Source organism: Oryzias latipes, chromosome 5 (genome assembly GCF_002234675.1).
Source record: "Oryzias latipes chromosome 5, ASM223467v1".
In the NCBI taxonomy this organism is placed as follows: Eukaryota; Metazoa; Chordata; class Actinopteri; order Beloniformes; family Adrianichthyidae; genus Oryzias; species Oryzias latipes.
Window position 1 is genome coordinate 15,488,531 of NC_019863.2, and position 15,689 is coordinate 15,504,219.

General features: G+C 40.8%; 1 protein-coding gene across 1 annotated transcript in view; it reads right to left on the reverse strand.

The window, feature by feature from the left end:
- Nucleotides 1-15,096, reverse strand: part of stimate (STIM activating enhancer) — a 39,121-nt gene extending 24,025 nt beyond the window's left edge. The window contains exons 1-7 of the mRNA XM_023954984.1: nt 14,213-15,096; nt 6,911-6,959; nt 6,728-6,823; nt 6,511-6,632; nt 5,651-5,763; nt 4,865-4,942; nt 4,485-4,628 (exon numbers count right to left, since the gene is read on the reverse strand). Coding sequence (XP_023810752.1) covers nt 4,485-4,628; nt 4,865-4,942; nt 5,651-5,763; nt 6,511-6,632; nt 6,728-6,823; nt 6,911-6,959; nt 14,213-14,417 — 807 coding nt within the window. The 5' untranslated portion in view covers nt 14,418-15,096. The remainder of the gene's footprint in view (nt 1-4,484; nt 4,629-4,864; nt 4,943-5,650; nt 5,764-6,510; nt 6,633-6,727; nt 6,824-6,910; nt 6,960-14,212) is intronic.
- Between the last annotated feature and the right edge of the window lie 593 nt (nt 15,097-15,689).

Sequence of the window (15,689 nt, forward strand, 5' to 3'; positions counted from 1 at the left end):
GGCGTTCGGCTGGAAACGTATATAGACGACTGGCTGCTCGCAGTGCAGTCTCCCGAAGAACTCAGTACGCAGGCCGGGTTGCTCACATCGCACCTAACTGCACTGGGCTTCGCAGTAAACTGGGAAAAGTGCATGTTGACACCAGTTCAAACGATCACTTTCATCAGCTTATCCCTGAACTCAGTCGAGTTCAGAGCGCGACTCTCAGCGGAGAGAGTGACAGCCTTCCAAGCGTGTCTGTCAAAGTTCTGCAGGGGGGCGTGGATAACGTTCAGACTGTGCCTCAGGCTCCTCGGGCTGATGGCATCGGCTCTGTCCGTCATCCCTTTTGGTCGCTTACACATGCGTCCTTTTCAGCGGTGGGTGGCGTCGCTCAATCTGAGCCCCGCCCGCCATGGTCACCGGCAAGTGTTTGCTTCGTTGACGTGCATTCTCGCCCTACACAAGTAGAGGGATATCTCTTTCCTCGCTACGGGCGTTGTCATGGGAACCGTGCAAACAAGACAGGTGATTACCACAGACGCCTTGCTGACAGGCTGGGGAGCCACTCACGAGGGCAGGACAGTGAACGGTCTGTGGGGCTCTCACATGCGATCAGTTCACATAAACTGCTTGGAACTCTTGGCGGTGTCTCTTGCACTGAAACATTTCTTACCCTTCTTGAAAGGGCGCCATGTTTTAGTCAGGACCGACAATACCACGGTGGTGGCATATATCAACAGACAAGGAGGGCTGCGCTCATTTCAGTTGCACACGCTAGCACACAGACTGATTATGTGGAGCAGCTCCCGACTTCTGTCGCTGCGGGCCATTCTTGTACCGGGGATAATGAACCGGGAAGCCGACCTGCTCTCCAGAGGGAACCCGCGTTACAGGGAATGGAAGCTCCACAGCCAGGTGGTAGCCCAGATGTGGAGCATTTACGGTCAAGCAGAGGTCGATCTCTTTGCTTCAGCGGAGAACGCTCAGTGTCAGATGTTCTACTCTTTGACGGACCAGAGCGCCCCCCTGGGGGTGGACGCTCTAGCGCACGAGTGGCCGTGCCGACTTCTGTATGCGTTCCCACCGATGGAGTTGATTGCCCCTACCCTCACCAGGGTTCGGGAGGGGAAACACTCTCTCATCCTCGTAGCCCCTCGGTGGCCCGGGAAACACTGGCTAACGGACATCATTCAGATACTGCACAGCCAACCGTGGCCTCTGCATTTACGCAGGGACCTCCTGTCGCAGGCCCACGGGGAAATTTTTCATCCTCATCCGGAACGTCTGGCTCTGTGGGCCTGGCCCGTGAGAGGCTGAATCTCATGGTAGCGGGACTCCCGCAGAACGTCGTGGACACGATCCAGAGTGCCAGGGCGCGGTCTACCCGCTACGCCTACGGCGCGTTTTTGAGGACTGGTGCGTAAAAATGGCCGTGGTGACTTTCCAGAGCCCCGTCCCAGTCATTCTATCGTTCCTTCAGGAACTGATTGAAAAAGGTTTGTCCTTTTCCACCAAGTGTATCTGGCGGCCATATCCGCCTGTCACATAGGTTTTAATGACAAAACAGTGGGCCAGCATCCGCTTATTTGTCAGTTTATGAGGGGCGCACGTCGGCTCCGACCGGTGTCGAAAAGCCTTGTTGCTCCTTGGGATTTACCGTTGGTGCTAGACGCACTGTTGTGCGCACCGTTTGAGCCACTAAGGCAAGTGAGCCTCAAAGCGCTCTCTTTTAAAACAGCTCTGCTTATTGCACTAGCTTCTGCTAAGCGAGTGAGCGACATCCATGCGTTGTCAGTTCACCCGTCCTGTTTGCAGTTCTCCAGAGGGGATTCTAAGGTTTTGTTGAAACCGAATCCGGCATTTATGCCCAAGGTTTTCAACCCTGCCATACCTTACCACCCCATTGAGTTTTTGGCATTCAACCGGCCTCCTTTTTCCTCTACGGAGCAAGAGACGCTTCACACATTGTGTCCTGTGGGGGCGCTGCGCATGTATGTGGAGAGGACGGCTGGCTTCAGAAAATCTGAGCAGCTCTTTGTGTCGTGGGCTTCTCACACTGGTAAGCCCATAACCAAACAACGCCTGTCACACTGGGTTGTGGGCGCTATAACCATGGCTTATAGCAGCAAGGGGTTAACACCCCCGGCGGGCCTGCGTGCTCATTCCACTCGCGGCATGGCATCATCATGGGCAGTTTTTCAGGGCATCTCTCTGGATGACGTGTGCATGGCTGCCGGTTGGGGAACACCTCACACTTTCATCAGATTTTATAAATTTGATGTCACTATACCAGGGCTGCCTCACGCGGTGCTAAGTGTGGGGTCCACACCTACACCTGTATGATCAGCCTGGTTGTTCTCTGTTGGTCTTCGGAGTAAGCTTATCTGGCAATACGGGAGTCTCTACATCCCATAGTGAGATACCGAAACGAATGTTGAAAGAGAACTTTAGGTTAAGAACTTAACCCCGGTTCTCTGAAACATGAGTGAGGTATCTCACCAGATCACCCTCCTTGCCTGGAGCGAGAAGAGGTGTGCTTACTTAGACTGAGGAGAGAAGATGGCGTCCGGCTCTTATGGCAGGAGGAAGTCCCGCCTCCTGAGAGCAGACATCACCTTCTGTCTGCCAGTCAAGACTGCCATAATGTAATGTAAAAGAGCTTCTGGGGGACAGCGCAGGGGGCGTGTCCCATGGTGAGATACCTCACTCATGTTTCAGAGAACCGGGGTTAAGTTCTTAACCTAAAGTTGTTCAGACAGCACGCGCCGCGCGCACACACACAAGACAAGGCAGCGCACACACATCAGTGGCGATCTCGTAGGGGACACGTGAGCGCCCTAGACTAAGAACACCCGTTTCTGTGTAAAATTAATGAAGTTTTCATCAAGCAGCCCCTACCATGCTGACACCTTGCTGCTACGATGACAATGACTGTATGTTGCGCTGTTTAGAACACGCTGGGGCGGCGTGTTCTACACAAAACAAACAGGTAGAGAGGCGGGGCTTAGATTCACTGCTTATGATTCCAGACCCGTGACACACTATCAGCTGCTTCCTAATACTTAATAATAATTAATGACTAATGATAGTTGTCATCCGTAAAATTAATATAATTTATTGGGTTTACTGGATTTAAACAAAAATAAATAAATAGAAAGGAGTCTGTATCAAAGTGAATTTGTTTCCATCATCTCACTCAATCCTAACTCTGGGTGTTTGACGGACAGAAAAGTGTATTCAAGGTTGTGGAAATTGGGCAAAAGATCAAAGGAAACATCACCCTCATAAAGAAAAAAAATAATTAGATTAAATAATTAATTTTTCTTCTCTGAAGCAGACATCGATTTGGAACATGAAAATTTAAATTTCCAATTCATTAATGTTTTTTATAAGGCCTATATTGCAGATGAGGAGCTGACGGAGCAATGCTAGGCACTAGACAACATTCTGGATTTTGAAGGGAACTATGATTTGGACAGTAGAGAGCTTGTTCAGGACTTGTTCATTGACTAAGTCTCCTTGAGCTTATCACGTTCATGTCTGATAAGGATCTATCAGAAATATATCCCAACTTTTGGACTGCTCTCAGGATTGCACTCACCTTGCCAGTCACTGTGGCTCAAGCAGAGAGGAGCTTTTCAAAACTCAAGTTGATCAAGTCATACCTATAGTCAACCATGTCTCAGGAGCGACTGAGCGATTGTTAGAATCAATCATTCATTAGGGGAGCAGATTTCATATGATGACGTTATTGATGAGTTTGCATCAAGGAAGGCTAGAGGGGTTAGGTTTTAGTTAGTGTTTTCTGTTCTTAGTGCAATGGTGCTGCAGTTATATTTATTTTAGCGTGTTATTTGTGTGATAAAAGATTTGTGCTTTATACTATTTATTTTAAATTATTTTATCAGTATTGTGTTTGATTAAATATTTTTCTCCCCAACTGTGTTTTTTGCCATACTTATGGTCTTTTATTTTTAATGTAAGATAACTGTTCTAATGGAGCAATACAGACATCATTGAGTCAGGTAATACCCCATGAGTTATAAATCCAGTAAAACAAATGGCAAGAAGGAGAAAAATCCTAAGGCTGGCATATTTAAGATGCTCACTTATGGTTACAGAGATTTACAGTCAACTAATTTTTATTAAAAACATACTATACAAATCTGCCCATTCTGGTTTTGTCAGAAATCATTCTCTGAAACCAGCCGCCAAAAACAATAACCTTAAAGTTGGACTTCATGTTAAAATGTCTGTGAAAACACATCTGATATATGAAAAGAAATATGTAGACTTCAATTATTGAGCATCTTTTCTGGTATGCCAACATATTTTTTTGGTTTGAATGTTAAGTTCCTTGTATAATGTTAAGTATGATGTTTGTCTTATGCTAGGATTTTGTTTTGTGCCTTGGTTAAAATAAATAAATGAAAAAGTATTTGTGTATACCAGTGGTGGAATACAGATGGTTAACTCTTTACAACACATTTCCAGAGACTTACCTCAGACTCTGAGTCATCATGGGACAGTGCTCGTCTATAGCGTACTTTACTGCTCCCACGCGTGTCCTCTTCTCTCTCTTCCAGTTTTGCTTTTGTCCTATGCTTTTTCATAAGGAAATTATCAACTACCCAAAACATGAGGGCCTAAAATGACCACAAAAAAAAAAGATACAGATGTATTAGGTTTGAATTGAAAACTATTCCTATATTTATATTATTGCATTATGTTAGATTATATTTATATATTTTTAATATAATGGTTGATAATGGTTCCATGTTACTAAATTCATATGTTTAAAAAATATTTGTCAATGTAATTGTCGTTTTCTTTCAATCACATGCTCAAATAAAATAAAATAAAAAATGGTACCAGGACTTACGTTGACAAAGAATGGAACAATGAGCATGACTATTGCAAGCTCCAGGTCAGGATTGTGAATGGTACTAAGCAGATCCAGCTGCAATACAATAAAACCAAACAACAATCATTTCTTAATGTCAAGAACTAAAAAGCACTCAATTTTTCAAGACAAAAACAGAATCTTAAAATCACACCCAAAATTTTTTAAGGACTTTAAAGACCCACTCCAATAAAATTTTATATATATATATATATATATATATATATATATATATAGATATATATATATATATAGATATATATATATATATAAAATTAAGATTATAATTGCATTTCTTTATTCAAATTGTAGTGAATTAGGAGAAAAGAAAAAAAATTATTTGAAAAGCGGGCCACAAGCTCCCTGCTCTGCTCATTTCTGATGCATCCACTAGCAGACATAGAGATCCCTGTACATCTTTGTTTTCCTTTATCTGAGCTGGAATCTGGCTTGAAAGTGTACAGCTGGATAGCTCCAATACTGCTCACCATTTTTCTTGCACCACTAATGTTAGCTTGGGGCATATAAACAAAGAAATTGTGGAAAATAAGCAGAAAAAGATGGCATAATCATAATTAAAAGACCGCATTTAAAATAGATCAAAAGTTGATTGGAGTGGGACTTTAACCACACTATAAAATGAAAACAAAAAGAAAACTTTATTTTTAACTATTAGCTTTAGATTGTATTGTTTTAACAAATGTATTAATAACACACAATAAATGAAGGCTACTTTAACTGTTTAATGAGTTGATCTTCTCTTACCGTTTTCCACTGGGGGATGAGCAGAACCAACATGATGAGGATCTTCTCAAACATCATGATGAGAATGTACAGAATACACTGACCCAACCACGCAGAGCACTGAACTGGCTCTCCTGAAGGGAGAAAAAAAACCATAAAACACAGACATAATGGCTAAAAACAAAAAATGACACTCATGCTAACGTGTATGTTTAGTTTTTCCCATTCCAAATCCAAAATTTAAAATAAGAAAAAAAAAGCCATTTATGATTAAACAGAGGGTTGATTTTTGAAAAGTTCAATGATTTCAGATTAATAACCCCTTATGTGAGCATCAGATGAATAAAAAAGATCTTTTACTGTGAACAATTATAGATTTTAACAAACTGCACAATCCAAATTCTAAAAGTATTATTATAACATTACCGTAAATTGGCACATTTCAGACAAATATTTAGAGATGGCAGACAGAAAGTGAAAATGGCAGCATTGCCTCTTAATTATCACAAATGGAAAAGAAAAAGTTTTCTGACACCATTTTTGATACGGAACCACTTGAATGTGCATATAACCCTTGTGCTATCCTAGGCACTTTGACATTGGGAGTTGGGTCATCTAGACCCCACAAGACAGTGCGCTGAACTTTTTTCTTCAATGATTTGTGATCTTCACTGGTTTCCATGGATTACATGAAATCTTTACACCTTTATCCACCTTTGTCATGGTAGGGATAACATGCCAATGGTCATCTTGACCCCATAGGATAGCACAAGGGTTAAAAATATGATCTGACTGCAGGAACTTAGTGGCAGATAGTTTTGTTTTACAGAGAGCAAACCCTGCCCTCCAGTGGTCAACATGTGTCTTGTCTGTTGTCTTACCATATTCTCCAAAGCGAAGAGAATCCCATTGCCTCCACTCAACAATAGCGCTTACAACTCTCACTCCTGCATAGATCACCAACATGCCCAGGGAGGCATCTAGTAAAAAGTTAATGAGGTATCTATGAAAAAGCACAGGAGAACATGAATGCATCTGCTGGCAGTGTGTAGACAAACTAGAAAAAATGAAATCAGAGGAAACAAATCAGATACTCACAGTGAGCACGGATCCTCTTCTGTGAGGTCCGACAAGTAGACATTGGCAAAATGAATGAAGAGCATTCCAATTGCTTGCTTTGAGGTGTCCAAAAACCTACCGAGAGAGAATTAGGTTCCTTCTACAACACATTGATGGAAAAACTGCTGATTTGGATATGAAATACTTTTACAAAGCATTTACCAGATCCTCCATGGTCGCCGCTCATGTTTGGGCTCTCTGAAGCGTTTCACTGTAGAGGAAGATCAGAGACGGATCAAACTTAGAGACAAAAAATACTGTATTATATATCGGGCAGGGCTCAAGGCTAACTTTAAAGCACTGGTTGTAACAGTTTATCAAAATTAAATGAACCCACATTTCACACTGCATTGCCTTTACAGTTTAACAGGTTTGTATTTGTTCTTAAAGCTGCTGTCCATTTGCTGTTTTAAAGGAGTTGCAGACAAGATGCGGCCCAGACATCACTAGCCAGAAACTGAAATTCTACAAGATTGTGGCACCTTTTATTACCGTAAACCTTTTTCATGTGAAAAAACAGTTGAGTGTTCAACATGAGCTTAAAACAGGGCAGAAATAATAATGGTTTTATTCCTTTCAAAAAGTAGTTTTGTAAAACTGTAACACCAGAGCTTTAGCTTCAGTATTTGCATTCTTTCAACAACAGTAACTTTGCAACCCTTAAGGTGATCAACGTCAATTAGCGTATTCTGTTGCGGAGAAGAGCGGCTGTGCGCCGATATGTAACAGTTCATATGCATATCGGGGAAATGCCGCTTTGAATCATTCCTGATTTACAATGATACACATTGAGTTACGCTCAGAGCAAAGCAGGCTTTCACAGAGATATCTCAGGTGTCAAAGGCGTTAAGGTAAAAAAGTAAGGTCGCCAGTTAAATTAGTATTTTCCGAACAAAGTGTGTGTGGGGGGTTGGTTGGTAAATGTCCGGTTCTGGCTACTGATATCAGGATGCCATGTTGTCTGCAACCAGGTCCTCTTGGCTAAAAGCGAGAGGAGACACTTGGACGGCGCATTTGCGTGAAATGTTTTTATTTTTTTATGGATGCATGCCTACAGGAATGTGAGGTGGGAAGGGTCGCTCAGTCCAGTTCTCATATACAGTCAATTATTACACATTAATGGTACTGCAACTTGCATAAAAACTAACTTGAAATTTATAGTATTTCAGTAAAATAGGGCAAATAAAGCATTTATTAAATAATGAACTCCTTTTTCTAGACCTTCATAATGCACTCTGAGCTGCTCCAATCTCTTCTTTCTTTACAACATTCCATTTTTACTGTTAAAAAAATTATTTAATGTAATATTACTGCATAATGCACGAGTTGTAAAAGCTGTACGTCTTAATCCTCTGAACCGTTTATGTACGACGGAGTTTTAGGGCCACCAAAAAATAAATAAATAACGTTCAATGTTCTAATGCTAATATAACAGACTATTTTCATTCCTCTTTATTGTTTATGTTGAAACGGGATGTTTCATCTGGAGGACGGGGTGCATGTAACATTGTTTACTTCTGTGTTGATGTTCGGATGACAGGTTGATGACATAAGGTGACAAATGAACTTCAGGTTATGTGAATGAAAAGGAAAATAAGGTTGCAGCGGTCCTCTACACCCAAACGTGTCTCTGAGCTCCTTATTTTACATGTGAAACTACACTTTTACTGACACTGAACCCTGGAAAGCCGGCTCCACTGAAAATAATCAGATTTTTAGTCGCCCCCTCTGACATCCCTCCCTCTTCTTCCCTTCTTTCCTTTTCCGTCCGGTCCAACACCAAAGATTTTCAATCATGGTTGAAATGAATAAAGTTTGGCCTCAATTACAAAAGGGGTTTATTCAGACATACCTTTGGTTTGTCTGAAGATTAATAACCCCTCTTGTTAAAGTAAAATATGTCCAACACAAGAGGCCCTCAGCTCTCATCTGCCTGCCTAGCTGTTGGACAGGACAAGTTAAAAAAAAATGATAAAATAAAAGATTTTTAGTCGCCAAATGGTTCAGAATCTCTGTTTTTAAACCTATCCGGAAATAAATCTTCACAAAAAGGCTCCACATATTTCATCTTCAAGCTAGGCTCCGATAAACAGAAAACTTTGGGGATATTTCCTCGTTAACCTATGACTTTTATCTCGTTCATTTACGAGATGTTAAGTCGAAGATTTATGAGATAAAAATTCGTAAATTTATGACTTAAAAACCAGTAAGTACATCAAAAAAATAATTTAACAGTTATGACTTTCTTTCTCATAAATTTAGGACTTAAAAGTTGTAGTTTAAATGTTTTTTTGTTTTGTTTTTGTGAACTGGCCCTAAAACTCAGTCGTATTTATGCTTTTGGGAAAAGGTAAATTATTAATTTGAGGGAGGAAACCCGACTTTCAATGACCATTTATGAGTTCTGTTAAATACCCAACAATTAATAGCCCCTACGTTTTAATGCTAACACATCAAACGACCACATGGCGTCAGTGTCTAGCACTGTTCGCCCTAGGTTTAGGATTTTTCATTAACCACCCATTTTGAGGGACAACTTTAGCGTTTTACATACGAATCAGTGTGCGGGGGGAGAAACCCGTACCAGAGGGGACTTCTTGCGCCGTTGGGGCTTTCCAGCAGCAAGTTCTGACTGACTGGAAATTATAGTTTCTAATCGAAGCGCCATTTTGCCACGAGTCTACGGCGCTAAGCACGCAACCGGAGTAAAAAAAAACCCAGCTCAGACTTAATTTTAGTACGGACGAGACCTTAACATTGTTGTAAAAGCGTTGTTGGTTTTCTTTATATCTGCTCACGTTATCTGAGGCTACAACCACCGAGTTTATCGCACGAGGCTACTTACTCACCCACCTGAGACCGCAGAAGCTGCTAATGGAGGCGCGAGCGTCTTTGCACACAACACTAACTAAATCCCGGCCAATCAGAGGTGCGCTCGTGCCCTTCGCTATCTTTTGATGCTTAGACCACTGTGAGTCTGTTGCGAAACATTCTTTTTTTATACTTCACGCACGCGCGCTACTACGACCTGACGTTTTTGTTGTTGAGATTTAAGTCTCACGTGCGACCTACAGAGCTTGTTACGGAATATCCGTTGTTTTATTAAATAATATTAATCGTTTTAACAAGGAAGATAATTTGCTAATAATAAATTAAGCATTTACAAATATATTTGTGGTTAAAAAAAAAAACAATTACTTAAAATCTAACACACATCGTCATCAAAAAGTAAACTTTTTTTCACTGCCATTATTTCCAGATTTTACCAATTTAACAAACCAAAAATAAAAGAAGCTTATAAACTGATGATACATGTCTCTGGCCTCTGACCACCAAACAATCTGTTAGTATGTAGTACAGTACAGTATTTTAAACCAGATACATGGGTTAAAAAATTACAGTTGAAGTAGACTTAAAAAAAACCTGCTGAAATAAAGTCTAAATAGTGTCTTTTAAAAAAGTTTTAAGGTTGTGTGCATTTGTATATGTAGATTAGGCCTATTTAAAAAGGAACCCTGATAATCGTCTGACAAGTTGTTCCTCTTTCTTTTTACAATGGCCTCTTGTTGTACGAGGCTCTTTGATCACTTTTATTTTAACCTTGGTGACAGAAAACTCTGAAAACATTTTAAAAGAGGAGATTATTTACGTCTCAATGCAAAACTTTGTGTATTTTCAAATCAAGTTATAGCTTTAAAAAGAACTTCAAGTGAGTCATTGTATCCTAGCAAACTAGTGCAATAACAAGCTGTGACCTCAGCTTTTGCTCTCAACACATGACTTCAGACTGAACACACCCTATGCAGCAGGGTGAGATGTGAACATAAGTGCAGGGAAGGCCCAATCTCATCTTTTTGAATCAAAACCATTGTATTTAAACAAAAAATACATATAGTTTTTTAAAATTTTAACCATAAATGCTCATTTCTCTTTGTTTTTAGGCTGATCCTCAAGGCTTGTTGCCACAGCAAACCATCTGCCTCCTTACTCTCTTCTCCTCCTTTCTGGTAACTGAAACTTCAGTATCCTTTCATTAACATCGTCACCGTCTCTCCTTAGCAAAAAAAAGTTTTAAAAAGGCTCAGCTGGACCTTTTTAAGTTGAAGACATTTTGCTTCTTATCCAAGAGGGGAAATTTCTGAAAAACTAAGTTAGAAGGATCATTTTTCTGATATGGAAACATCCTGGATAAATGAGTCACCTAATAGATACACTGCCATCTCAAACTAGCTTCTCTGAATTTATCTTCAAACATCTACCATGAGCTGAGCTGTTCCTCTGATGAATTCATTTCACATTCTATCCATCCTTGTCACTCCCAAAGATACTTTAACATGTCAGCGTGTCTATTTCTCAGAGCCACTGTCTCTAAACCAGCAACATGGCTGGTCTCCAAGTCTCCACACTTTTCTTCCCCTTCTTGTTGACTCGCTTTGGTCACACATCACGCCTAAAACCTTCCTCCACCCATTCCAACCTGTTTCCACATGACCTCATTCTGCGTTGCTCTGGACTGTTGACCCAAAGTTCCTAAAGTCAAACTATCAGAGAAATAAATGGAAACATATACTCGAATATTCTTGCTAACACTTTGTCAAAACAAAGCAACATATAAGTTGGCCTGTAAATATTTTAAAAATGACAAATATTTTGAAAATCAGTTCAACTAGTTTAATGATTTCAAGCTTGAAAGATTTGGGCATATGGATGCAACAAAATAATGTCAACCCTGAAACCCTCTTTGACATCTGACTGTTGAAGGAAGCAGTCCGCTGGTAAAAACTGGAGTCAGGATCTAACAGGATGACGTCATTTTAGCTGCTATTCTTGTACGTACACTATGAAACCAGCTTTCTTATGGAATCAAATGTTTCCCAAATTTATGAAGCTGCAAATGAGGCCTGGGTCTGGTTCCCCTGTGGTGGTCCCCAGCCTGGATGAAATACAGGGTTGTGTCAGGAAGGGCGTTTGGCGTAAAAAACTCTCTACCAAACCCCATGTGCTGATCAGTGAAAGCTGATTCGCTGTGGTGACCCCTGCGGATATGCCAAAAAGTGAGCAACAACTCACATTTGAATCGAAACTTTGAGTTTATTTCTTTTTTTAAGTGCCATGGTTGTTCCATGCGTCATTATTTCCACTTTGCAGGAATCTCCTCTTCAACCCTTTTATGACATATTTTATGGTTTAATTATTGAAACCGTGCATGTCTTTTGAAATGGCTCTGACAGGTTCTCTGCATGTACATCTGGAAAGCTAGAAAAAAATTTTGTTCTTTCAGTGATGTTGATTTGCAGTTTTAGTCACATGGAATGTTGATTAGCTGTGTTGGATTGTAAAAAAAAAAAACGTTTTGTTAACGTTTGTAGAAAAAAGGCAAATAGTTGTTTCCCTAGTCTGTTTTAGACTATAGAAATTGTCTCAGAACCTTTTGAAGAATGCCAAAATCTAGGTTCCAAAATAAACGAATGAATGAATGAATGAATTGAATGAATGAATGAAACGTTTTTATAGCACTTTACAACACCATCAGCATCAAAGTGCTTTGCAATCAAAAGAGATTTAAAATTGAGCAAAATCCAAACAACAATTAAAAAATCAGCATAACGTTAACAGGTAATAAAATGCATAAAAGACATATACGAATTCAATAAAACAAGTCAAAGAAAATAAGATGCCACCAACTACTAAGCCATTCTAAAAAAATAAGTTCTTAGTTGTGACAACTGTTTAGGTCTGATGTCATGCGCAGTTCTGAAGGAATATTATTCAATAGCTGGGGGTCACCATCGGAATAGCACGTTCACCCAGTGTCTCTGGTCACATTAAGCAGGTACTTACTGGTTGGCAGACCTAGAGACTATATAAAATGGCTACAAACAGTTATCTGGTACTATATCATCAAGAGCTTTAAAAAATAAACTGTAAACGTTTAAACTAAACTCTAAAATTTACAGGGACCCGTGAAGTGAACTGAGGACTGGAGTGATGTGTGCTCGTCTGGATGTTCCAGTTAACAGTCGTGTAGCTGTAGTCTGGACAAACTGGAAGTGGTTCAGTGATTTACAATAAAGATTTACAATAATCTATCCGAGAGACAATCAGGGTGTGGATCGATGTTTCAAGATCACTGCAGCTCAGGGAAGATTTAGCTTTATTTAAAAGGCACAAGTTTGCGGACCACATGATTTCCTCTTTGCTCTTTGCAGATGATGTTGTCCTGTTGGCTTCATCAAGCCAGGACCTGCATTGGGCGGTGTGCGGCTGGTTGGAGGGTCAGCACTGCTAAATCTGAGGCCATGGTTCTTGACCGGAGAAAGGTAGATTGCCATTTCTCGGTGGGTGGAGTGTCCCTGCCCAAGGTGGAGAAGTTTAAATATTTTGTGGTCTTGTTCACGAGTGAAGGAAGACCGGAGCGTTATATTGACAGGCGAATCAAAGTGTCCGCAATTATGTGGTCGCTGTGCCGGTCTGTTGTGGTGAAGAGAGAGCTGAGCCAAAAAGCAAAGCTCTCAATTTACCGGTCGATCTTCGTTCCAATACTCACCTATGGCCATGAGCTATGAGTCATGACCGAAAGAACGAGGTCCGAATACAAGCGGCTGAAATGAGCTTCCTGCGTAATGGTGGCTGGGCACTCGCTTAGAGATAGGGTGAGAAGCTTGGTCACCCACAGGGAGCACCGAGTAGAATCGCTTTCCTCCGCATCGAGAGGAGCCAGTTGACGGTGGCTCTGGCATTTAGACCAGATACCTACTGGACGCCTCCCTGGGGAGGTGTTCCGGGCATGTCCCACTGGGCGGAGGCCCCGAGGAAGACCCAGGACACGCTGGAGAGACTACGTCTCTTGGCTATCCTTGGAAAGTCTCGGGATCCTCACGGAGGAGCTGGAGGAAGTGGCTGTGGCGAAGGAAGTCTGGGCATCTTTGCTTAGACATATCCCCCCATTACCCAGTCCCGGATAAGCAGAAGAAGATGGATGGATAGATAAAAGGCGTGAGTGAAAAGCTCATTTTGGCAGCATTGCCGATCTGTTTGTCAAATTGAATAAAACTGAAGGGACTTTTTAAGAGCTGAGATTCCAAGAACTTGAACAATTTTCCATCGATAAGTAACAAGCCCCCCATTGAATAATGTATTTGGCTTTAGGGGTTGTATTATATATATTTTTTATATTGTGGAACCAAACCTCACCTCACATCACATAAGAAGTTAGATATTTTTCATGTTTAAGGAAAACCCCTCCAATAAGAAAAAGTGACATTAAAAAAAATTCTCCTGGGAGAAAATCAGACTATTCATTTGACATGTATTGCCATTGGAGAAGCTTTGTTTAAGAGTGGACGTTTATGCAGTCAGCTGAAATCCACAGAGCATTTGATTCATCCAGTGCTACCCTTTGGCTGATAATGTCTGCTTACATCAGCACCCGGATCGGGTGTCTTGTCTTCCGGTCATACTCACACATCAGGATGCTGAAAGCCATCACAGCCAGAAGACCTTGCAGAAAAATCCCAAAGGAGTCCATCAGGGCGCCGTTCTTGCAGCCCCGCGTTTCAGTACCTGGCGATGGACTGGAGGATGCGGAAGTGTTGGTGCTGGACACTGCGGGCATGCTGGCTCCCCCCACCACCACCCCAAGCGCGTTTCCACCGCTGACAGCAGCCATAAAGCAGAAAAAGCCCAGCGATAACAGTATGAGGACGAGAGCTAGCTGCTGAGAGCAGTGCTAGCTTCTTCTGTCACAGTTACTTCTGCCCTGTAGTTGTTGGTCAGCTAACAACTGATATGTTAGGCTGGAGAGTCTTTGGCCAGAGAAGGTACCATTCCCCGACTGAAAGACGTTCATTCATTCTACTAAACCATGCTTGCGAGTCTGTTTTGAAATAAGGCTTTGCGAACAAGAAGTTCTGTAGGCAAACTCGTCTCGACGGTTCAAACCCGAGCTCTAATTAGAACAGTTTTTAAAGAGCCGGTCTCATTTAGGTGCTAGCATCGGATACTGAACAAAGATCTGGGCTTTCCTCTGCATCAATATGGTCATTAGCAACATTTAGGCTTATATTAGCGACATGACATCTATAGTTTAACACATTTTAACCAAATATCTAAGGTCCAGCGAGTCAGGTGCTACCACTAACCAAGCTAACCTTATACCAAAATTTCTCAATTGAATTAAGTCAAAGCAGGACTGGCAAAGTTTTAGTTTAGCATTTCTTCAGCAACAACACCAATCCCAACTTTATAAAACTACTAGGGGAAAAAAAGAAACCGGTATGCTGTAGGAATTGCGCTTCACCGCTAGCGAACATCCAGCTGCTTCCCTTTCCAGCAGTGCCCACTCATGTTGACAGACGCTGGGTCATGTGACCTCGACGTAAACACAACGAAGTGCATGCTGGGAAACGTTGTTAATCGTTTTTATTGCAGTGCGTTCTTTCGCAGCGGCGACAGAAACAATACATTTAATTGTTTTTGAAACAAAAAGAAAAGGAAATAAAATACAAACAACCCAACAAAGAAAACAATGGGGCTGATTTTTTTGGTCACAAAACAGAGCACAAACAATAATCACTCTACATGACATTGCAAACAGAAGTACAAAATCATTTTAAGAACATATTCTTCCTTTAAAACTTCCTAAAATCCCCTGTAAAAGCTAGACTAAGGTATATTATACAGTGGCTAATCCCCCATCATTCTCTCCAAATCAGAAAGGTTTGGCCAGTTCTGTGCAAATATATGGAATAATTGAACATTTAAGTAATTTTAATGCAAACAGTTCATCATGTGTATATATATATATATATATATATATATATATATATATATATATATATATATATATATATATATATATATATATATATATATATATATATATATATATATTATATATATATATATATATATATATATATATATATATATATATATATAT